This window comes from Oculina patagonica, chromosome 6 (assembly GCF_052425735.1).
Source record: "Oculina patagonica isolate OP01 chromosome 6, crgOcupat, whole genome shotgun sequence".
NCBI lineage: Eukaryota > Metazoa > Cnidaria > Anthozoa > Scleractinia > Oculinidae > Oculina > Oculina patagonica.
The window spans coordinates 6,495,556-6,521,596 of NC_135763.1; the positions used below are offsets into that span (position 1 = coordinate 6,495,556).

Sequence of the window (26,041 nt, forward strand, 5' to 3'; positions counted from 1 at the left end):
TGACTTCGTTTTCGTTCAGCTTGGGCACTGAAACATACAACGTTTCCTCTGGATTGGCTTCTGTGCGGTCAAAAGTGATTCGTTTTACCGCGCGCTCGGCTTTCAGTGCGCCGAGTATTTTCTCTGTGCGCCCCGGTCGAAGGTTTTCTTGAACAGCAGCCATCTCTCGATTGGTTTTATTGTTAAATTGAAAAGTTTAATTTGAAAATATATATAAATTACGTGATGGCGGAAGGTGGTGGTGATTTTGGATTCGAGGACCCTGATTTGGACCAAGATCTTGACCACAACAGTGATAACGATGATGAAGAGGAACAAGAGGTCGACACAACCCGACCATTTCAGCCCGGGGAGGCATCCACACCCTACCATGGGGGTGGACAACATGAAATGCAAACGATGCAGCACGAACAGAGCGGGCTGCCAGACACATCCTACGAAGAAACACCTTTTTTGGGAAGCTTTATTCATCAAGATGACAAACCGGCAATGATTGACAGAGCTAAAGATTTTATCAAAAGAAAATTCCCCAAAGTGAACTTCGCAAAATTAGGCCCAATAGGTTTTAGCAAAAAGAGTGACAATGAAACTACAATTGTATCCTTTGGATCAAAAGGTGGCGAGACCGAAATTTTCAAAAAAGACGGAACTGGCCTTCTCAAAAAATTCACAAACAAGTTTAAAGCCCCCCTTGGGCCAGAAGCGGAATCTCTGATTGCTCAAGACAATGAAGAAATAAGAGAAAGCAGACAAAGATTAAGAGAAGCTGAAAGTCAACTACAACAGGCAGAAACAATTGCCATGCAGAAAGAAAAAGCCACCCAAGAAGTAGAAGATCTCAGAATAAGAATCGAGCGAGCTCAAGCCAAGATTGATCAACTTGGGTCAAATGTTGAAAATGAATCAGAATTACGCAGACTTAAGCAACTGAAAAAAAATCTTGAAAAGGGTTTTGAAAACAAAAAAAAAGAAGTTGCTGCTCTTGAAAAACAAGCTAAGCAGATTGCAAAAGAACAAACACGAGTCGGCCAACTAAGGGCAGGCCTCGCTGACATAGAGAGCAGAAGAAACACTTTGCAAGAAAGGCTCAACGACACAAGAGCGTTGGATGATCTAAAAGAGAAAGAAGCCGAGCTGAAGCAACAAAACGAGGAAGATCAAGCTGTTATAGAGGATGAGAATGCATCCCCCACTGACAAACAAGCTGCGGAAGAAAGAGTTGCAGAAAGAACCGAGGAGCTCGGGCGTTTGCAAACGCAGATTGCAGAAAGAGAAAGGGCGCTTCCACTTCGTGAGAGGATCAAAGAGATCTTCAAAAAATATGGCGTGACAGTAACAGCAATACTTCTTGCTGCTGGTGTCACGATTGGTTCTGTTATTGGAGCCATTACAAACGCGTTGAAGGCAACCGGCAAAGCGTTGGGGAAAGGCCTAAGTGATATTGGCTCAAAGGTAGCATCAGCTCTGCCTGGTCTCATTGGCTCGATTGCGAAATTTCTTTTCAAAACCGCTGGTCAAGTAATTGGATTTCTTGCAGAGCACACCTGGCTGCTTATCCTTGCTGTGGTTGCTTTTCTTGTTGAAAAATACATCAAAAAGAGACGTTAACGCATAAGGGTGTAGAGCAAAGCTGCTGCTCCAACCGCGCCAACAGCGACAGTTGCTTTGTTTATTTCGTGTGAATCATTGGCTACGGCCTTCGTAGGTTTAGCGCTTTGCGCGTTGCTAGCTTGTGTTTCAGCAGCGCTTGCTGCAGGTGCCTGATTTTTTTTTGCTGTGGCGCTCTTGTGTATAGGATTTGAAGGGTGGCTGTTTGGTGGGTTGATTTTTGATTTTCCTCCCGCCATCAGTTTAAGAGCTGCTTTTTTTGTAGCTTTATTAACCTCATCATTCACTCCTAATTTCATCCCAACAACAGCCTGCTTAAGCTGGTTATTGTAACCAACAACGCTTTCTGTGTTTATCACCATACGAGCGGGCATCAGCCAGGCACCTGGGCAGACTGCAAGGTTAAGCCGAACCTTAGCTTCGTCGATGGCTAGTTGGTATCTTTGGACCGACTTTGCCAGATCAGGTTGCCTTATAGCGTCTTCAACCAACACGAGGAACTCACTTTGCGCTTCCTTTGCACGGCCGCCTGTTCCAAGTATGCTACTTCGAACGTTCACCTGCGAACCGAGAATACAGTAGACAAAAGCCTCTATCGACTGGTTTACTCTCGACAAACCTGCCTGAGTAAGCCCTTCAGTGCCGTTAGGACAAAACCAGTCTGCCTGTGCATATGCAGCGTCATCTGGCTCGATGTATTGAATCAAGTTACCTTTGCTTGCAGTTCCCCCTTCGTCCGAAAATTTATCGTAATCGGGGTATTTTGCTCCAGTTTTTTGTATACCATGCCCTGATATCCAGATATAAACGTTACCAAGTCCGTGGTTTGCGCCTGTTGTGAAACGGAAATCGCTTGACGGGTCGACACCGAACTCAGCGCATATTCTTTTGTAAGAAGCCACGTCGTACTTGTTGTCAAACTGGCTAAACGTTGGGTCGCCAGGCAAGGCGCTTACGCCCTGAATCCCCCCTATCTGAAACAATATTCGCCTTATCGTGAAATAAACGTGAAAAAGGTAAAAATTTCGCACAATCGGTGGCAAGCTAAGAGATGAGTGTTCTTCATCGAAAATTTCTCGGCTTACCCCACTGCCTGTTGTCGCACACCAAACAGCAAAGTTAAGTTGCTGAGGCCAGTAGCCCATATTTTGGCTAGCAAGCCACCTTTTTGACTCTTTTCCTGATGTATGCTTCAGTTTTGTTTTTTGAAAAATCTCTCTTAATTTCGTTGTGAAATATTGGTCTGGTGTGACGTAGATGTTTATTTGGCTGTTAAATATTTTTTTCAAACTCGGTGCGGCTTCGTGAAATCCAACCGCGGGAATTGGCAAAGATGAGCCTTTTGCGCCGCTTGGTGACAGCTGTTGTGGAAAACCGCCTGAAATTTGATTCACCCCCAGTGCTTTTTTCATCTCTGGGCTCCAATATTTGCTGTCAGAGCCAAAAACATTTATCAAATGGCCTTGCCCTGCCTTGTAATAAATGTCTGCCGTTGCTGTGTGGTTGTACGCGAACTCAACCTGTGCAACAAATTTTGTTCGGTCAGCGTTTGGATATTTTGCAAGAAAAGGTTTCCATGCATTGTCTTTTGCCGCTTCAGAAATTGTAGTTGCTTCTGTGGTTTTCATCCACTTCATAAAATCTCTTTCTTTGGAATCAAGAAAAGTTGATTGAGAAATGTCATCAGCTCTCGGAATAGGCGGAGCCATTTTATATTAAAGATTTATTTTTCAAAAGATAATTATAAAGATGGTTGTGCTCACTGTCACCACAACAGAAAATCCTCATACTGTGAATTTCGATTATCCTATTCCAAAACCGAGCCACATCCGGCTCCTGTCATCTCATATCCCTACTTGGTTCAATCTAAAAGAAGATGGAACAATCCTTGTAAAAGATGAAAAAGATACAAAAGAAAATACGGTAACTGTTCCCTTTGCAGCTGATTATTACACACTGGAAATGTTGGTGAGCTTATTTAAAAAGAAATTGGCTGAACATGATATTGAAACGACCACAGATGTTGGTACACCGCTTGTAATTAAAAATGAAAAGAAAAAAAAAATAATTCTCAATAAAAGTATGTCTAATTTACTACTTGGAAACGATAATGTGGGGCATTTGGGAACTATAACTTATATAAAAAGATTAAATTCTCCCACAACTTATTTAATTCATTGCGATTTAGTTGACAGAGAACAGAATCTCTTTAATGGTAAACCATCTTCTGTTTTAGCTTGTTTCGACATCCGAGGAAAGGCTTACGAAAACATAAATTACAAAGGTGAACAGCCCAATGTCTTGCGTGACGTTATGGCTGATGCACAAGTGACATCTCTGACTCTTTCGATTAGAGATGAGAATGGAAATCCATTCGATTTTAACGGCTCAAATCTTACATATGAGCTGGAATTGAATTAAATTAAATACAAAAATAACTTTTATGTATACGAGACCATGTCATCTGCTAATGTTCTCCCGAGTGCCCCTGCTTATGGTGATCGCGAAGAAACACAACTTTATCCAAGCCTCCCAACAAATGCCGAGAATTTTCGGCTGACTGAAATAAGTAAAATTGAAAAAGAAATATCCGCTGAAGCTGAGCATTACAGGCTTGTGTTAAAAAAATATAAAAAAGTCCGGAAAGTTATTCACTATTCCGTGGTCTGTCTTGGCGCCGTGACGGCAGCTCTGTCTTCTGGAGCTGTTGCGACTTCACTTACTGGTGTTGGAATTGTTATCGGCGTGCCTGTTGCAGCAGTAGCAGGTATATCTGGCGCAGCTTCCACTGGCCTGTCAGTTATCAACAAAAAGCTTGAACGTAAAGTTAATAAGCACTCAAGAATCCTCGCTCTGGCTGTTGCAAAACATGACTCGATAAACAGCTCTGTCTCACAAGCTCTGAATGATAATCTTGTTTCTGACAAAGAGTTTCAACTGATCTTACGAGAAATGCAAAAATATCGTCAACTTAAAGAGACTTTACGTTCAAGCTTTGCACACAAACAAACAAATTCACAGCCAGACATCGAAAAAATACGACAAGAGATCATGAAAGCAGAAAGACAAAAAATGAAAAAAAAACTTCTCGAAAGCACCACCGACATTTCGAAATAAAATTTCAGTCCAATAGAACATTTTTTCATTTAATGAAAGAATGATTGTCTGCGCTCATCTTGTCGTTTACTTTGTGATGGAAGCATTGTCGTTCGAGTTGCAAAAAAATGTTCGAGACATCACAAGAGAGGTTGTTGTTTGCCTGAACGAGGCAAAATAAAAGGTTAAAGCGTGCTTAAAGTGTCTTTCAGCCGAGTCGAAATCAGAAAAAAAATAAACACTTGATTTAATCCCCACAGTCAAGGGCTTGTCTGAACAATGCATGCAAATTTTTTTTGTGTGTGGGTGAATGTCCCACAGCGTCAAACTTATGCAAATCAAAAGCTTTTTAATGATATAATAAGCAATCAATAAACATTACAAGTGTGTTAAGTAAAATAATTTTATTCAGTTGCTAAGTTAAATGTTCCTTGACAACGGCGGACATCTATGGCCACGGTATCCAAGGTAAATTGTTCGTTGACAACGGCGGACATCTATGGCCACGGTATCCAAGGTAAATTGTTCGTTGACAACGGCGGACATCTATGGCCGCGCGGCGTCTGTCCTTTGATGACTTGACAAGTTTTTTGTCAAGTTTGTGAACTTAGCAAGTTTTTGTCAATTCGGGTTACGCGTAACCCATTGGCATTCCAATGTGATGACGTGTTTAGGCTTTAACTTGGCCGATTTTTGTCAAGTTTGAGAACTTGGCTGATTTTGGTCAATTCGGGTTACGCGTAACCGATTGCATTCCAAAGTGATGACGTGTTTTGGCTTGTAACTTGGCAAATTTTGGTCAAGTTTGGCAAACGCTTTAGTTGTATTAGGCTATCGTTTGACATCTACAAATGATTCATGTCGATAAACTGAGTTAAATCTTCTTAATTTTGATCGAAAAATGTTTGAAAAACGTCTACAAGCATCCGATATACTTAACCTTGCGACCAAACTTCACGACCAAGCATCTGATTGTTGTCCGTAATTGCTTAGGTTTCGCGAAGCGAAGGCACGAATAGCTGATGTAAAATATTATAATCAGATCCTAGTTTGTCGTTTCCAAATGATTCATGTCCGTAAGCTGCGTCTTTGCTTCTTTTTTCGATTAAAAAGGTTTGATAAACGTCTCCATACATCGGCCATAATTGTTTGTGTAATACAAAAAAGCTTATGTGAATAATATAAAGTTATAATTTTAACTGTGATTGGTCACAAAAGACGTCATTACATCGGGAAATAACCTATTAACTAAAAATAGTAATGACGCCTGGTGAATAAAATTACCGTGATCTTATATTGTTCTTTTATGTTCTAGAAAGTTCTTAGCTCAATATTTCACGGTATATTTACATGTTAGTCAAATTAAATATTGTTGTTGAATAAATCATAGCTCTCAAAAAACACATACAAAGAGTTTGAGTTGTTTTCCGGCTAAAAATATTCAAGATGAAAAAAAAAACAATTTGATTACGTCAAGGGGGTTTCCCACGTAATTGACACAGGGTAAACAATGACTTCCTGTGTTACTCAATAATTTATGCACTCACCGGAGCGTGCAAGTTTTGTTTAGCTTGTTAAAACGTTTGCGACAACACTGCTGTCTAATTTTTTTAATTTTTCAATCAGCTCGTCTGTTAAAAAGATTGTTATTTGTTTTTCATTTTCTTTAGTTTTTTTGTATGTTGTAAACGCTTTTCCACAAGATCTTTTCAAGTTTTTCTTTACACTCAAGTTAATTTCTCCAGTTCTCCCTCTTCCCATCTTCGTTTACTCAATAAGAGCATTTGTTCAATAGGAATTATTTCTGGCACAGCAATTAAAGGTTGGTTGTAATTTAATACAATGGCGCCATACAACGATTGGTACACTGTCGGGTCCGGCGAATCTGCTTCAGGAAGTTAGGAATGTGAAAGCCACTCACATTTTCCTCCTTTTTTTTACCATTTCCACGCCTGCTTTCCCGATTTTTTTGTTACGTCTTTTTTGCAACTCGTTTCGCGAGGGGGGTAAGAAAGGCGTCTTGCGTTCCGCGCACACTTGTAAATTAGGAGTTGTGGACACAAATTGTGACAAGGAGCGAGGCGAGCCTGGGCGAGCCGAGCGAGTTGTCACGGTTTGTGCCACAACTCCTAATTTACAAGTGTGTTGCTGGTTTTCACTGTCACGCAATCAAAAAATAAATTCGAAACCATTCAACTACAGAAGCTATGAATTTCATATATTATAGGTGATAAATAGATAAACAATTTCTCCAAGTTTCGGGTCTGTGCGGTGTACCGTTCGCGAGTTATTTTCCGAACCTTTCCACGCAAATTTATAAAGCTTAGTATGGAGCCGCCATAACTGTGTCCTGCCGAGGGACACAGTAATGGCCGCCGTGATGTCAGAGAAACCATCTGGAACTCAATTCTGTTTACAACAGCGGCCATCCTTGGCTTAAGAGCTAGTACACTTTCACATAAACACCACTTCTTATATCTGAAATGTTCAATCTGCACAAAATGGAAAGGAAAGGCCTTTTTTCAAACAAAACAGCTTTGTCACGGCACTCCGGTTTGATATCACATACGACGGAGAACTCAAATATTCAAAATGCTCTGTTTTAAAAACGAATGACACTATCGATCTGGAAATTTGCAAAAATGTATATTTTTAGTTTATCTTTCGCCTAATGACAACGAAAATTTAGCAGGCCAAGTGAATTTTGATTTCAGAATTTTATGACGTAAAACTCACGGCATGAAAACCAAGAATTGTAAAAAAATATAAAAAAGTGTCATAAATGGTTGTAAAAACATACGTTTCGGGTGTATAACTCTTCTTCAGTGTTAGAGAGTGAACGGTTAAACTGACGTAATTGAAATTTAAGACGACAAATAGAAGCGCGTGCGTGTGTATAGAATAGCGCGCGCATACATGCAACTCACAGTTGAAATGAAGCTGAAGATGATATTCAGTCATGTTGGCTAAACAGTTCCTACCTGGAAAATAATGGGGGGGGGGGGGGGTACTCTATATAATGTCCTATACGGGGAGGCTCCGCCCGAAAGGGGTACCTTTTTCAGGCTTCAGGTATATAAAAGTGTAGGAAGTTCACAAGTTTAGGTATATGAAAGGAAAGGGAAATCTGCCATTATGATATTTTAAAAGGGCTTTTACATTAAATATTTCAAGCAGACACAACTTTTGGTTGTATCATCTTAATTTATAAAGGGCTGCATAAAAATGCCAAGGAAACTTCCCGTTTAAGGCATATGTCATGTCGTGAAACTAACGAAAGTAGCTCCCGGGGGGGAGAGGGGGGGGGGTGAGTTACTAAAAAACGTTTTATACGGGGAGGCTCCGCCCGGACGTCCAACCCTTTCCCCTTTTATATACCGCTTTGATAGAAATGGTACCCAGCGTACATGAAGTTTTTAGTTCGCCATTACGGATCGTTTCGTTCAAGAATTCACGATGAGCTAAAACGTCTGTTTGAAATACCGTACTCGTTATTATTGTTTTGCAAGGATATCTGCCGTTAATAATGAAGAAAAAGGTAAGTTTTGTCCCGGAATTTTTATTTTTGCTAGTAAAACATTCTTCTCAGTTTGTGAGACTCACAAACATTGCAGGCGCGAGATTGCGCAGTACGGACTGGAAATCATCTTTAACCAAGAAGTGGGAATTGCCGGCAGAAAACGCAGTAAAAAAGATTATCGGAACAGTGGCAGGTAAAAGGTAAAAAGGTAAAGGTAAAGCAACTTTATTTATACACGGTTTTTGTGTTTAAAGCTAGAAGCTTATGGGGCCGTGTATATGAAACAAATACTGAACAAATATAATCTATTTAATAAACATAACAAGGTTAAAAATCCCAACTGGCAGGAGGCAGACCAGTTGACTATTTACAAGCGTGACCAAGGATTTGCACTCGGGACGACCGAGAACAAATCCAGCTAGTGGTCAGAACGGGACTTGAACCGGGGACCTCCAGATTTCAAGTCCGGCGCTCTAATCACTCGGCCACGCTGCCTCCTGCCCCCTGGTGATATGACTATGGTCACGAATGGCCATTAAGTCAAGCGACAAACGTTTCTTTCGAACGTCTGTTTTGGAACAGTTTTGCTTCATCAATCAAAGGGCGTGAAAAAGAAAATCACTTAATGACTGACGATTGACGGGCAGTTTCTGGTGCCCAGCCTTTCCCGACATGTGACAGTTCTCTGACCCAGTCCCGCCTCGACTATTTCATATCCAACATGGCGGCGGCACCGGGAGACAGCAGTCCTTTCAAAAAGCTCAAACTTGTTGTTTTTGGAGCTACAGGTCGGACAGGACGTATACAAAACATGGACCCGGGTCCATGGACCACCCCTGTGGACCCGGTCCATGGACCACCTTGTGGACCCGGTCCATGGACCACCCCTGTGGAACACCCCTGATTTTCGAAAGAAAATCAAAATGAAAATACTTATTTGTACTTTCAGAAGCGATATAGTCATTTTACAAATCCCTTCACACGCAAAAACACACCAAACTTAAAACAGCTAAAATATAAATTATTCCCAGACAACAGCCAGACAAGATGCGTCTCAATTACACGTGGGTCACAAATCTGTTCGCTTAAAAAAGCCAAAAATTCTGAACTTTAGTTTGATATATGAAAGAAACTTGAATTAAACTTTGCTCATAATTAAATTTCACTTAAGATAAAGGCGAGAAATGCATTCCAAAGCACCAAGATATTTTGAATTTTGAAGTCATGCAAATCTGCATGCGTAATTAACTAGTCACTTTCAACACGCGTCAAAATATTTCAACGAGGTTTGTACGTGTTTATTAAAGACAAGCTTATCTCGGCTTATTGCACTCGACAAACGTCCAATTAACTGTTTCAACCTTTGCTTTCCTTTTCTTAAGAATTGTGACGGATTCCATCGATTAGAAGAGAGCTATTTTCATCTTTAAACTTACATTTTCTTTGGTTTATTGATATTCTGTTGGTTGATCACGGAAATGTATCAAGTTCTTTGGTTGTCCGGCGGTTTTTTCTCGGGCAACTAGGCCTTAAAATCTCTAAAAAACTGGTTGCCCGAACGAACTTTTAGTCGTATCGGACGACCGCACAACCGCTTATTTCGAGCACTGGCGCTAAGCTAGGCTAACTGGAGTGGCCAATCGGAGTGGAAGGCATGGAAGTTTTGCTTGTTTCGGTGATTTTGTCTTGTTGTCTTTGTCACTCGTTTCAGCTGTTTCAGTTGTTTCGGCGGTTTCGTTTTGGTGGTTTAGCTTGTTTTGGTCATTTCGTTTAAGTGGTTTCATTTCGTTGTTTTGTGTTGTAGTACCTGCCTTCAATTCATACCCTGTCTCCATTCTACACTTTGATTTTCTTTCGAAAATTGGGGGTGGTCCACAGGGGTGGTCCATGGACCAGGTCCACATGGTGGTCCATGGACCGGGTCCACGGGGGTGGTCCATGGACCCGGGTCCATGTTTTGTATACGTCCGGTCGGACAGGAAACGAGGTGGTAAAACAAGCACTGGAAAAAGGACATCATGTGACGGCTGTAGTGAGAACGCCTGAGAAACTGACTACTCAGTGAGTGATCATTTAATTTTAATAAACATCGCGCAGCTACAGAGCTAGTGGCCTGCAAGAGCATTTGCTTTTTTCGTCTCCTGAAACCTGGAAATGCCTTTGCATGCTAGCGTACAGCTAAACTTGAGTGTGTTCAAGTCAAATTATAAATAAGTTCGGTTCAATGTCTCCAAAAGAAAGCGACTGTAACCAGTCAAGCTTGTCTCATCAAGGGTGTAAAATAACTTTTTTTCAAGTAGCCACTTACTTAAATATTTTAAAGCAGTAGCCAATTCCAAAAAGTTGTTCGCCATTTTAATTAGGAAAAACAAATTTACCCTGTCTTTGTATTAAATAGACCCTCCTATCCAAAACTATTTTTATTTTTTTAAAATAAATATATTGCTTTTATTTTTTTAATTTTTTTTTTCTGTAAGGCCATCCCAATAAAATGTTTCGTTTCCCATCGCCCGACCGACCCATTTTTTTCGAAAAGTAAAAAAAAAAAAAAAATTCCAGATTCACTAGTTAAAGAAGCAAGTACTTCAATTTACAAGCACACACGATCTTGTTTTATCAACAACGATTGGTATATGATGTCTTTGTCTTTAATAAACATCGATACTACGTTATTTAAAGACTGTTTAGACATTTGATAAGGAATAACGAACGAAAAGACCACGTTTTCGAGTTGACTTTGTAATCAGGCTTTCTTACTTAGCAGCCCGGCCTTCTCTGGAACCCAAGTGTTTTTTCTTTTTTTTCTTTTTTTTGCCCGACCGACCGACCCATCATCACAAAAGACGGGGTGATGGGAAACGAAACATTTTATTGGGATGGCCTAAGCTAAAAATTAATTCCTCGCTCAGTTTAAATTGAAATTAGGCCTTCCCAATAAAATGTTTCGTTTCCCATCACCCCGTCTCTTGTGATGGTGGGTCGGTCGGTCGGCAAAAACAAAACAAAAAAGAATGGACACTCAGTGAAGGGTTCTGGGTTCCAGAAAAGGCCAGGCTGCTAAGTAAGAAAGGCTGATTACAAAGTCAACTCGAAAACATGGTCTTTTCGTTCATTATTACTTCACATCATTCAATTGTTGTTATTAAAACGATCGTGTGCTTGTAAATTGAAGTACTTGCTTCTTTGACTAGTGAATCTGGAATTTCTTTTTTTTACTTTTGGAAAAATGGGTCGGTCAGGCGATGGGAAACGAAACATTTTATTGGGATGGCCTTACCTCACTTGTAAAAAGCTGGATATTTTGCTGTTACTGTTTGTAGAACTTATGTTAGTGTTCATAAAGTTCTCTTTAACATTTCTTGGATACCAGTATTTTATTTCATTCTGTGTTACAAGAATATGAACAACAGTGAATGAACAACAGTGAATGGCAGACATTCACTCTTATTCTTATTTCAACATTCTCATTTCAACAGACGTGAAAATTTATTGTTAGTGAAGGGAGATGCTTGTGACGTGGAGAGTTTTGCTGCTGCCCTTGATGGAAAAGATGCTGTGTTGTCCAGTTTAGGAGTTTATGCAAACATTTTTAACCCAACCACTTTCTACTCGGAGTCCATAAATGCCATCACAGAGGCAATGAGTAGGTGAGCAATGTGTTAAACCTGGTTTTCAGCCCAATGGCTCATTGAGTATCCTGTGTAGACACAGGGGGCCCATACAAGCGGCGTGACTGTTTGTATGTTCGAAATATAAAGAAATGTATGGGGATTTTTAGTCTGAAATTCAGCCGTCCTCTCGACCCAGGGGAAGGGTCGAGAGGACGGCTGAATTTCAGACTAGGGGATTTTGAAAGGGTCTTATGATCGAAAAATAAATTCTAGTAAATAATGTGTATGTTTAAGATCAAAATAAACGTTAACTTACCTCAGCTGTTGTCTGTTGTCGTTATTGAGCCTCAGAATGCCGAATTTGGGCGATTTGAAGGGTTTTGCGTTGACTGTTGCTTCTTATTACGTGAAGCAACAGTCAATGCAAAACCCTTCAAATCGCCCAAATTCGGCATTCTGAGGCTCAATAACAACAACAGACAACAGCTGAGGTAAGTTAGCGTTTATTTTGACCTTAAACATAGACATTACTAGAATTTATTTTTCGATCATAAGACCCTTTCAAAATCCCCATACATTAAATTCTTTATATTTCGAACATACAAACAGTCACGCCGCTTGTATGGGCCCCCTGTGGTGTAGATGCCTACTTCACATCTTGATTGTTGAATTATTATTAAGTACCATATTTACTAGCTAGCGCCACTTCTGTCTCAGCAAGAGACAAATACTGACGATCAAGAGACGCTCTTTTCAATAACTGTAAAAGATAAGATTCTTTGTAGCGTCCAAATTTTAAATAATTGCCACCCTCAAATAAGCGCCGCCTTCAAATAAGCACCGCACTTGAGGCGCGAAAAATTTAATAAGTGCCGTGGCACTTATTGGATAAATACGGTAAGTAGAATTGAAAACTTTTAAAAAAAATTTAATATGCAAATGGAAACTGCTGAAAATACAACAAAGATACTTAAATTTTGCATTTTTTAAGGGAGCAATTGCCCCAGACCATGTAAGGAGGGTGGTGTCTTGATCCCCACATGACAGTAAGAGTTTGAGTGCCACCATTTACAAATCCTGGCTAAAAGCATGTGCTAAAGTTAAACAAATGTTAAAATTGTGAATTTGTCTCTAGTGTCCAAGCATTCTTTTCTTGGACCACCATTGGCAACATTGCTCTGCTCAAACTGGAGTTATTTTTTAACTCTGTTGAAAATTTTAGGGTTGCTGTGCCAATCTGAAAACCATAAACACTTTTGTTATACTTTCATTGGAAGATATTTTGGCTCCATCACAGTCAATTTCTTTATAACTGTTACCTGCAGATTGAGCTGTAAGGTCATTTGATGGTTTTGTACAAAAAACGTTTCATTAATCAAAGAACGCAAAACGTCTTAACAGCAGATAATGTTTCTGCCAAAAAAGCTCGCTCTCTGGTCGTCGGAAAGTCTTTTCGCCCACCCACTGTAGAACACCGCCTACAGAATCAAAATGTTACGGACTTGGAAGCCATCTAGGAACTACCTTTCAAAATCACAATAGAAAATAAACTAAGAAGCTTTCAGTACAAATTAATCCACAACATTCTCCCTACAAACCAAAGACTATATAAAATGAAGATAAAAGCCTCACCAGTATGTGAGTTGTGTAATTATGTAAATGAAACACTAGAACACATGTTTTGCGAGTGTCCTAACGTGAAACAATTTTGGATAATGGCAATTGAATGGTGGAACGTAAAACGCTTTGAAAACATAAATCCAAAACCTATTGAAATTCTTTATGGCTATAAACCAGGATCTTCTAGTTTTTATGCGCTAAACCACTTCTTTTTAATAGGCAAATATCACATTTACCTTTCAAAAATCAAGTCTGAAAATCCAATGTTTGAGGTCTTTCTTTGTTTGCTTAAAAGTAAAATTCAATCAGAAAGAGAGATTGCTATCAGAAATGGTAATTATAATAAACATAGGAACAAGTGGACCACCCTTTGTAGCAGTGAAAACACATAATCTCTTTTGTTGTTACCCAAAGCCAGCTGCTAGGTATATATTGTGTGTGTGTAGTTGTATACCTTTCTTTTGCGCTTCTAGTGTACTTTTTTTTTCTTCTTCTTCTTCCGTCGTATTATTACAAGTATTGTAAAAAAAATCCGGCTATTGTGTATTAGTGTTGCCTTTATTAGTGTTTAAGTATTGCAAGTATTGTGCTAGCTATTATTGTAAGTGTACTTATTATTGTAAGTAAGGCGTCAATTATCTAAATAAAAAAAAAAATAAAAAAAAGGAAGTAATTCAAAAAAAAAAAAAAAAAAAACGTTTCATCATTTCATGTCCAAGTTAAATCAAAGTGTTCACAGTTTTCTTATTTGTGCTGTTACTCTATGTTCTGAAAGTAAAAAAAAAATACCTCACTCAGTATTTTATTATTTTATTACTTCCTCACTTAGGCACAAAATCACTCGGCTAGTGACTGTAACATCATGGTGTACCCAGCCAGGGCCAAACAATTACTGGTTTCTAGAATGGGTTATAAAGCCACTGTTTCTTAATGGAGTGATCAAGGATATGGCAACCATGGAAAAAATGCTGGAAGGCATGCAGTGACCCACAGGCATTGAATTACACTATTGTTAGGCCTTGTCGGCTACTAGTGGGTATGTAGACCCGCTGTCACATTCTAATCCCCAGAGCTTCGTGTCTCTCTTACCCGGCTGAGCCTGGAGCAGGAGAAACAAGTGGCTCTAGGATCTTTGGACACATGACAAATCAAATCATGTGGCCCCACAGCCACTTGGTTTTTTGTGCCCCAGGCTCAGCTGGCTAAGAGGGACAAGCGGCTCTGGGGACAAAAATGCTGCTGTCAGTGCTTTCAATAAGACCCAGCACCAGCTTCTTCTATTGCTCTCTGGTGGGTGAATGAAATGAAATAAATACAAGGAACAACCAATCAAATAAAACAATTTAAAATCCCTTTGTTATACGATAGTTTAAAACAGTAGCCTGCGTGGCCGGCGTTCAAAGGGGAAGGAGAAGGGGGAGTTCAAGCGCGAGGTGCGAGGAGAGAGCGCGAAGCGCGATCGGAGAAGGGGGGAAGGGGAACACTTTAGGGGCGGTATGAAAAAAACAATAGCGTCAGGGCAGGCGTTCCCCTTCGCCCCTTCGCCGATCGCGCTTTGTGCTCTCTCCTCGCACTTCGCGCCCGAACTCCCCTTCTCCTTCCCCTTTGAACGCCGGCCACGCAGGCTATTAAAAGGGTTGTTTTGGTAGGCTAGGCTTGAAATTCCCTTTGTCCAATTCCAGCAAATCAAAGTCATGTGTCCCAAGGGCCACTTGTTCCTTGTGCCCCAGCCTCAGCCAGCTAAGAGGGACAATCAGCTCTGGGGACAAAAATGCTGCTGTCAGTGCTTTCAATAAGACCCAGCACCTGCAATGAGATGTTTCCAGCTTCTTGTATTGCTCTTTGACGGGTGCTGCACAAGGACAGCAGCAACTATATCAAAAAAGCTGCGAACCTGCGATTAGCCTTTTTACTCGTGAATGTAATGAAACAAGTATGGTTATGGAAAGTGATATGCAAATTTTCACTCGGTCGGTCGGTCGATGGGCTGTTAACTTTAATTTATGAATAATAATTTATGCATTAAATTATAAATTAATTTTCCTTGTTTTTTTTTTTTAACTTTTTGTTTCACACTTCTGAGGTTTGAACCGGTGACTCCTAACATCAACTATGGTTTTGAAGACCAAATCCCTAACCGCTCGGCCACTTGGGCGAACTAATTATTTGGGTTGAAAATTAGCATATAGGTTTCTTTGTGTTGTTCTTACCCGCTGACCGATACCGTAGGTTCAAAGTTTAATGGCCTGTATGTATAAAAGCTTCTTCGAATGGCTCGATTTATAGCTCTTAAGAATTTCACATGACAAATAGAAGAAATAATCTTAGAGAAAATATGAAAATCTTCGAAGCACTGAACTGATATTCCGTGTTTTGATGGAATTTATTAGATTTTCCAGGCACGAACTGTGGACTGCGACTCTGTTGGGTATTAAAAGGTTGATTTCAGGACAATTGTATGAATAAAGTCCAATTTTAGCAGTCTCTGAATGTTTTATAGTTCCAAGCGTATTGTATGATAATCGATAGTCACGATACGTAAATAATTTATTGTAAAAAAGCTCGCCAAACTGACGAATTTTGTTGCCTTTTAATAATATACTGTATAGTACTTGATTTGCATCTCTAATAGATTCATAAAAAAAAGGAGAAAGAAAAAAAGACGTCGTATAAAATTGTAAAAAAGATTGTCGTAAAAAAAAAAATTAATCGTCCCCGCTGAGAATCGAACCCGGGCCGCCGGACTGGAGGGCCAACGCATCACCACTACACAACGCATAAGCAAGCTTACACTTTATGGTAGAAATTAGTGTTATATAATGAAGGCTTTTGAATGGATTACCCGCGTCCGCTGTAAACACAAGGAACCAACGTGATCATATCTCCCTTCAAACAACTTCTATACTAACATGCCGCTCACAAAAGGACATAATCATTTCATAGCTCTACACCAATACATTTTGTATTCTCATTCATGAGTGGGCTTACAAAGCGCCTTTGATTTATTGCCATTTCAGTGGTATACGAACTCTAAAAATTCAATCCTCAACAAATGGTGTACACTTTTTGCTGCCGTCAATCGTCTAGCGGACCTATCGGGAAACAGAAGTTTACTTCAACTGGGACAAAAGGTCACGTCCTTCAGTTGTGATTGGTAGATTTTGATCCATTTTGTTTGTTTCTGTTTTTCATGGCTTGTTTGCTGTCGTCATAATTATGATTCAGTTGGCGGCAGCGAAAACGCAATCATTAGTTGAATTTTGAACTTCAGAAGTCACATATTACTGAAAACCACAATAAATAGAAAGCTTGACTGTGTAGAGAAAGTGGGCTTCTTAAGAGACTGACATGACTTGCAACTTTTTCAGGTGAACAGACCGGAAACTATAAGGTTGAAGAAGGGCAATGTAACACTGGAACAACAAACAAGATCACATGTGCAGATGTGGCAGAATGTATGCTGAAGACTCTAGAAAGTAATGAGTATGACAGAAAAGGAATTGCAATTGCTGGATTGTGAAAATGTCCAAGAAAAAAAACTACAGAACTTTATGTTTGTAGAAAAAAAAAATATATCAAGATAGGATTTAGAGTATTTGATTACTGATCCATTTAGGTTAATAACTAATTTTAGATTTGATATATTTTGTAGATTGCTATACCTGCCAACTTTTTCTGGGTTAAAGGCGTGAGATATTTATTGTGAGAGTGACAGGATTTCCGAAGACGATACGACAATGTCCGAAGACGTCCGAAGTATTCCGAAGACGTTCCGAACATATCCCGATCCCAGTGCGTGGACATGTTTTGCTAAACGCAACCTCGTTCCCGATGCTTTTCTCTGTCAAAACTCTTGCGATTTCGGGGAAAGCATCGCTCGCCATTTACTTATTTTACATGGAGCTTTCGTTTCTCGCAGTGGTTTGAGTTTACATTTTTTGAAAAGTGTGTCGTTTGTGGTTGTAATAACTCACATTTTCGGCTAGGCGTGAGAAATTGGTTGGTAAGCGTGAGTTGGCGTGAGATCGAAGTTTTCAACTCGCAGCGTGAGACTCACTACCAAGGCGTGAGAGTTGGCAGGTATAGATTGCTATGGGAAGACAATAACGGAAATATTATTGGCTAGCATGAAAGGCGTGCAATCCATAAAAAAAACATAACAGCTGTACACAGCCCGACACAGCCCTTTACATGTATAACTTCAGCATCAGTGCCTTTGATGCTAGTCAATACTATTATTTTTATACAAAACATTGAAACACAGTCCAGCTGGTTAATATGAAACACTTTATACTATCCAGTAGATAATATATGTAAAATCAGAAGCATATCACCTAGGCGATATGCTGAAAAAAAAACATCTACTAATTCCTTCATCATTTAATGACAATTCCATGAAACTTTCAACTTCTTACAGAAGGGCAGTGCTCTGGAACTTTTTACCCCGCGAGTGCCACGAAGCAATATCCCTTAGGAGTTTTATGAAAATGATCAACACGGAACATAATTAAAAATACCCATTTTAACAATCCCTATTGTAAGAGTTCTTAGTGTTTTTTATCTTTTTGTCGTTGTAACAATTTAGTAATTTAAATCATTTTTAGCGATAAGTTTAGCGTTTTTACCTTAATATAGTTTAATGTCTTTATCTAATAGTATTAAGGTTTTATTTACACACGACCCCACAATCTATGTAGCTTTTTTTACCCCATCGTATCTAAATAAAGGTTTTGATTGATTGATTGATTGATTGATTGATTGATTGATTGATTGATTGATAATCGAACAAAGACCAAAAAAAAGTGTAAGAGAGAGTAATTGAGCGAGCAATTGCCGATGTACGTTTACAATTTTCTGAAAATGTGCCATGCATACTCGGAATATGCTATTAAGGTTGTCCCACAATTTCAGATTTTGTTAAGCACTACAGTGAAATTAACCAGGCATAACTAATCGATGAACAATGACATCAATTGGTAATCAATGAGTAATCGATGGGTAATTATAATCAGTTGATTAGTCATTGATTATTGGCGATGATCAATAAGTAATCGATGAGTAATCGAAGCCCAAAAATTTTGTGGCCTATCGATTACTCATCGATGACATCGATTACTCATTGATGTAATTGATTACCTATTGATGTTATTGATTACTCATCGATGACCCATCGATTACTCATCAACTATCATACTGCACACAAAATAATAATAATAATAATAATAATAATAATAATAATAATAATAATCATCCTTTGTATTCCTTGCTTTCTTGTACCATTTTTTGTGATTTTTTTCTCTATGTTGGTCATATTTTGCTTTATAACTGGCATTCTTGTTGACGAAATTACACCCTCACAAAAGGTCAAATAACCTTTCGGCATATCAAGACGTGAAGGGCTAAGCACAAATACAGATGATATTTCAATATTTCACTTTACCCAACTCTTTATTTAATAACAAAACAATTGAACAGGAAAACCAACCAGTCTGGAAACCCGAGGGGGGGGGGGGGGGGTACTCTAAAAAGTTTTATACGGGGAGGCTCCGCCCCAAGTTCTAACCCCTTACCCTTTTATATACCATTTTTGACAGAAATTGTACCCCTTTCGTATACCTTTAACTGAAAAAGGTACCCCTTTCATATACCTAAGAGTATGGCGTGGACTTAAAATAGGACGTGTTCTTGTCATTTTTAGGTAGCGATTAATAAATTAAAATAAAACAGCCATAAATTGCTTCTGCTCGAAATATTTTAATTAAAGGCCCTTTTAAATAGCCAAATGACAGATTCCCATACCCTTTCATATACTTAAACTCGTGAAATCCCTACCCTTTTATATACCTAAAGCCTGAAAAAGGTAACCCTTTCGGGCGGAGCCTCCCCGTATAGGCCATTATAGGGAGTACCCCCCCCCCCCCCCTCGGGTCTGGAAATGAAACTAACAAGTACGAAGACAAGAATCGACTACGTGGTTATAGATTTTGGTCGGTGGATGTTTGTCAGCAAAGTAAAACTGCTTCGGCTGAGGGAGACAGCCATCATAAGCACTTACATTACGTACCGGAACAGCTGCAAGCACTTTTACTTTCTGTACTTTTTTCACGTGTTACCATGATATTGTTAGATTGTTATAGCGTGTTATACAAGTTATACGTACTTTTACAAGTTCCGGTTTACAACCACGAGACTATATCGATGAGTAATCAATTCAATCAATGCAATGACTAATCGATGCAATCGATGACCAAACATTTTGTGGCCTATCGATTAGTCATCGATTACTCATTGATCATCGGCAATAATCAATGACTAATCAACTGATTACCCGTCGATTACTCATTGATTACTCATTGATTTCATTGATGTCATTGATGTCATCGATTAGTTATGCCTGGAATTAAGAAAAGTTGTAAGGTAATTTTTCCACGAGGTCAGGGTCCAGGAGATGGTCCACCATGGGATGGATCCATATTTTTACGCCTGGTTCGTCGTATGGACGAACACAGAGCAACATAGTAAGTAGTAAACAACAAACAACCGAACAATCAAACAAACAAACAAACAGGCAGACAGAGAACTCAATCAGTCCCTTTGCTAAGGACTGGGCCTGGGTAGGGGTTTATATAATTCAAACCCAGGCCTTTCGCGTCATTACAAAAGCAAAATGGCGGCCGAAAGTGCAGATTCGAGAGCGTTAAAACTGGTTGTATTTGGGGGCACCGGGGGAACGGGAAAAGAGGTAGTAACACAAGCACTAGAGCAAGGCTACCTTGTAACAGCCGTGGTGAGAACACCGGAGAAAGTCGAAAAACGGTACGTTTATTTAAGTACAAGTTTTACAGCGAAATTCACTGATCGTTCAGACTGCAAATGTTGAACTGATTGCTGTACCACCCCCCCCCCCCCCTCATAAGCCCCTCTCGGAATTATCAACATTCCCCCCTATTATGCCCCTCGGCCTCCTCCCCAAGATCATGACTTATAACATGTTATAATCCCCCCCCCCCCCCCCCCCCCTCACCCCCTCCAAAAAAAGAGGCTTACAAGGTTAACATTGTTTTTCCGGTAGGTAGCCATAGGTAGCCCAGACTCTGCATATCAATTTTAGTTAACATCTTATAGCAACTGATATTCCCCAGTTTTGGCTACATCACATGAAGTGTTTAGACCAATCATACGCTTAAAAATCTTTGATGGATTATAAATCCCATGATGTTCCCCCCCCCCCCACCTCCAAAAAAAAAAAAAAAAGATAAGTCCCCCTCTCCTAGTACATCATTCATAATATATTTGAAATGAAATTGATTAATGATGAGATTTTAAAGCTAAATTCAAAACCAGTTAGTGAAAAATAATTTTGATCAAACATGCTGCTATAGTTCATTCTGACATGTTTTTTTAATCTGGGTTTAATCCCCCCCCCCCCCTAATATATAATCCCTCCTGTTTATTGGCCGATCCAAAACCCCTTATGCCAAGTAGTATAAATCCAGGGCTTATAAGCGGAATTTTATGTATCTCCAAGAAAGTCTAAAAAGGACTGACTTACACGGTTATGTACCTTGTGCCCATCTCAGTTGGATTATTTTGGCATTTGTATGTTCCTGAAACTATATTTAGACAAGTTGCACTTTCTGGGGTTACCAGTAAATTGCTTCCACTTAAGGAAAACTTACGCTAGTGAACCAGTGAGTCAACATTCTGCACATGTGGCCAGTTTATGTTAGGTCACAATGGGTATTTCAACTTTATTTGGCTTAGGTTTTTATAACACAACAATAGCAAGATCAGAACTGGTACATGCTTAATGAAAACTTGTTAGAGTGTGTTACAAATGGTTGATTTCTACAGACCATCGGCATCCATTGAAAATTAAAAATTGCTCTTAACACTACTCATTGCACGAGCTTCGGATATCTGTGCTCTAAAAATAGAATTTGATAACAGTGGTTCAAGTAAATTCTATTGCACTTTTTTTGTTTTCTTTTAGGCATCCCAATTTAGAATTGGTTAAAGGTGATGCCTGTGATGTGGAGAGTTTCATTGCTGCTTTAAAGGGAAAAGATGCCGTAATTTCTTGTTTAGGAGTTGCCGCAAGTATTTTTAATCCTACAACGTTCTACTCTGAGTCTATGTTTGCTATACTGGAAGGAATGAGAAGGTAATTTTAAGCATACAATTTTATCTACATTTTTGTTCTGTGGGCCTGAATTTCAGAACTCATTCACATTAAATTATCCACACTTGATGATCTCAGTGAGTTCCTTGTGAGTTCCTTGTGATCTGGATAATAGAGGTTTGTCCTTGCATTTCTAACATGACACAAGACTAAGAATTATAAGAAAATTGCTAAAGGCTATAGAGCACTTATTAGCAAGCAAGCATTTTTTTATGTGCTTGTTATGACTAGCCACAAGGGATATCTTGAATAAGATTTGTTTTTCCTCATTTATCTTTAAGCTGTTTCACTTGGCTCTGTTTTGGAAAAACTTGATGTCCAGAAAAGTAAAATGTCAGTAGCATTTCCTTTTGCCCCTGCATCATTAAAATCAGCAAGAGTTCTCTAACACCTTTGCATGCCACCAGATGAAGTTGTACTGTAACGATATTCCAAAAATTTGATCATTGATTTTAATGCCTTTTAATATGTACAGCATATGCAAAATTGTCAATGCTGCAAAATCTGCTACCCCAGCTAAAAATTCAGTCCCCTTGAATAGTTGGTAATTCAGTCCCCTTGGTAATGAATTGTTCAGGGTCTTAAAGTGGGGACTGGTGGGAGGGGGTGAGGGTGGTTTATGTTCCAGAGCCTCAGAACCCTTTAATGTTTTGCTATGGAGCCTAGGCCAACTTTTTTCTGCTTTTTGCTGCTTGCCTGGAACCTGTTTAAACAATAGAGTGTTTCTGTCAAGGAACTATTGGCTGATAGCTACCCAACGGAAATTTGATGTTCTCAAAACAAATATTACCCCGAGAAGCAAAGCTTCCAGGGCTAATACATTATGCTAATTTTAAGAACATCAAATATCCATCAGACAGATAGTTCCCGGCAAATCAAAGAGAATTTAATGGTGAACCATATATATATATTAATTTTTTTTTTTTTTTTTTTGGGGGGGGGGGGGGAACCACATCTCAGCATGCATGGAGCATGGCTATTTTGGGCCTGGAACCCTGGAGCTTTAAACCGCTTTTGGGGCCTTTGCTGTTAGTGCTGAACATTTAGTCTTGAATAAATAAACAAATTTACAGGTGTGGTGTAAAAAGACTTGTAACTATGACAGCATGGTGCACGCAGCCAGGCCCAAACAATTCATGGCTGGTGGATTGGATTATTAACCCGCTGTTTCTCAATGGTATGATTAAAGACATGGCTACCATGGAGAAGATGCTGCAGAGTACTGATCCTCAAGTGTTGAGCTACACCATAGTTAGACCTTGTGGATTAATCAATGGTAAGTCGATCACACGCTTCAACTTATGGGTAAAATTCCAAAACAGTTCTAAGCGTCAGGCTTAATTTTTAATTAAAAATGCTTTTTATGAGGGGTGAAGGCTTAGTTTTGGTGGTGGTCATTTGTTGAAAGCAACGATGACAACGGTGATAGGTGGCCCATAAAAAGATATCACTTGGTCAAACTCTCTAAACATATTAGGACATGGAACAGCAAATGAGTTCAATGAACATTCACAGTGGTTAAACACAATTATGTATCAGTCTAATAACATATTAAATAAATTTAGCCGAGCCTAAAAGCGGAGCTCCCTGGTTATTTTCTTCGCCCTTTTCGAAAATCGGAATCTACTGACCGATAACAGCCCGCGATCCAATGTAAACCATGACTTGGTCAGCGGTAAACTTAAAAAAAAAACATTTGACCTCGATGAGTTCTACATGTGAGCCTGCGATATGATCATGTGATACTGGTCAGCGGATACCTTGTTGTCCCAGCTGTAAACCTATTTCTGGAGTATGGCCGCCATGTTGGGGCGACGTCGTCGTCGCTTGAGCGCACGTGTCCGCGAACCATGCCGCTAGCCATGATGACCATGAAAACCAAAAGCATGGGTCTGTTAATTTTCTACTGATGGGTATGGGGCTCTGCTCTGCGGCCCTTCGGGCCGTTGGGAGCTTCACTAAAATTCAAAACAAGCTCCATCATGATGTTAAATCTGTATGGAGTGAGGCGGAGTTATGGCTCAAACGGTTCCAACATTCCAATCCAACATCGCGGAGGGAACATTTTGGAACCGTTTCATTACCTACCCTTTTGGACTGATGTTGAAAGATGTTGAGCAAAAGTTTGCTTCTAAGTCGAATCCCCTCGTACAACATGTTCCAAAATTTGAAACAACGCGTGGAATAGTTAACTTGTTGCAATTGCCAAACGAGGCCGAACATTGCTTATCGAGTGTCGGGTCAAATTACTGGGACTCATATTCACCAGGGGACCGACTCTTCTTTGTAGGTGAACGGACAGGAGACTATAAAGTCGAGGAAGGACAATGTAACACTGGTACCAAGTTTATGATGACACGCGCGGATGTTGCAGAGTTCATGCTAAAGGTTTTGGATAGTGACGTGTACGATCGGAAAGGATTTGCAATAGGTGGATTATAAGATATCCCTGTCTCTCTGTGAGAGTATCTGCCTTCTGTTTCTAAGGCGAGGAGTACACATATACAAATATGACAGGGGCGGATCCAGGGGGTGTGTATTGGGTGCCTAGCCAACCCCCTTGATCCACAAGAAAAATGAAAATAAACACATTAAAATAAAAAGAGAAGGACAATGACAGTGACACTGGGAAAGGTGTAAACATTGTTCATAATTTTTACTAAAATAAAGTTGAGATATTCGCTAACATCCACTCCCCTCTCCCATAAAAAAACCTGGGGCTAAAATAAAATCGTAAACAAATATTTGTAAACAGCCACCCCCCCCCCCCCCCCTTGAAAAATCCTGGATCCGCCTCTGCATGAACTTTATTGAAGCGCCAAAAATGTTTAAACATTGTTAAACGTTGTACATAGAGGAAGATAAAAAAAGTTGTAAAATAGAAAAAAAAAATGATTCAAACATGAGACACATGATAAGAAAATGGGCTATATATAAAGATAAAATTAGAAATTTCGACAAGCGTGCGTTGCATTTGCATGTTTCGTCTATCATATCCATAACAGTAACGTTACGTAATATATGTTCGGGTTTCCTGCGTAGTTCATTGTTTATTTTTCCCCATAAGTAGGGACCAAAGTATCTAGCACTGTGTTTGCCGTATTTAACATAATTTAATTTAATTAGGAAGAGGAAAATCGTTACTGCGTAAGTGGCAATTTTTAGATTGCTTATATGGTTAGGTGCTTATATGAGTTTCTAACCGAATACATTAATATAAACATATCTTGTAAACGTCTGTTCGCTAAACTTGGTAGTCCTGTCGTGTCATGCTCTTCCACAGCCAGGTACCAATTATTTAAAGAAAAGCTTCTCTTAAAAAGAGGAGCTGAGTTGTAGAACAGCCTATCGCATGATCTACGATCTGTGGTGACTTTACAACATTTTAAACGTAAACTGCGTCACCGCAACTTCGAATGAGTTCTGTACACGACATCCTTGAAAAGCAGCTTAGTGTGTAATTAAATGTAATTCTGTAATTATTAGTTAGTTTAGTCAGGTAGATAGATCTTCATGCTGTTTATTTTTATACTGTATGCTGAAGGATTTTTTAAAATAAAGTTATCTTATCTTAATATTTTTTTGTACTTTACTATCTTGGTATTGAAAACTGCGCGCAGAGAGCCCTCTCTTGTACCCTTTCTAATTTCCTAGCATATATGCAGGGCTGTAGCCAGACTTTTAGCATAGACGAAGCAATCTTGTTAGGGGGGTCTGGGGGCATACCCACAGAAATTTTTAGAAGAGCTGAAACGCGTTTTTCAACATTTTTCATAAGATATTTCTTGCGAGAAATCAATCTTGTTCAGCTGGAAGTTATTTTCCCAACTAAACATTTTTTTTAAATTTTGGGATAAAATCTAGACGAGGCAAGTGCCTCGTCTTGCCTCTTGCTAGTCACGGCAATACGTGAGATCAGGGAGAATTGCTGATTTGTATAATGTGAGCTTAGCCTTTTCACAAATTATTCCATCATAGAGGTATTTCTTACAACAGGTCTGCAAAAGACACCATCTGTCGGGATATATTAGAGTACGTGTAAACAGCACCCGAAGACCTCACGACTCTTACCGAGATTATACGAACACCTGCGACAGACTTCAGTGTTATATAAGGTAAGGTAAGGTATGTGTTTATAGTGGTCACGCACTTAGCTTCATATCTCAACGAGATAGCTAGTTTACAGGCATGCCACTGAAACAGAGGAAACAAATAATCTATAAATGAACATAACAGGGTTAACACCCACATAACAGGGTGTTACTTTGCAACGTTTGTCGAAATTAAAATCGTGGCATCAGTCCGTTCACCGATTTTGGCCAAGTAAAAATTTTCCCAACTTCGAAATTAAAATCATAAAAAATTTCATTGACGTTGAAGGTCGCTATATAATACGCGATATAA

General features: G+C 39.4%; 2 protein-coding genes and 1 pseudogene across 2 annotated transcripts in view; all 3 read left to right on the top strand.

The window, feature by feature from the left end:
* The window catches only part of LOC144656582 (uncharacterized), a 432,902-nt gene that overhangs the window by 270,170 nt on the left and 136,691 nt on the right, over positions 1-26,041 (top strand). The gene's annotated exons all lie outside the window — the stretch shown is intronic.
* LOC144656254 (flavin reductase (NADPH)-like) lies at positions 8,946-17,090 on the top strand (annotated as a pseudogene).
* LOC144658422 (flavin reductase (NADPH)-like) lies at positions 20,123-25,158 on the top strand. Its single transcript, XM_078518817.1, has 4 exons — positions 20,123-20,271; positions 21,449-21,619; positions 22,711-22,913; positions 23,928-25,158. Exons 1-4 carry the CDS (start codon positions 20,123-20,125, stop codon positions 24,077-24,079), a joined length of 675 nt encoding a protein of 224 aa, XP_078374943.1. The 3' UTR covers positions 24,080-25,158.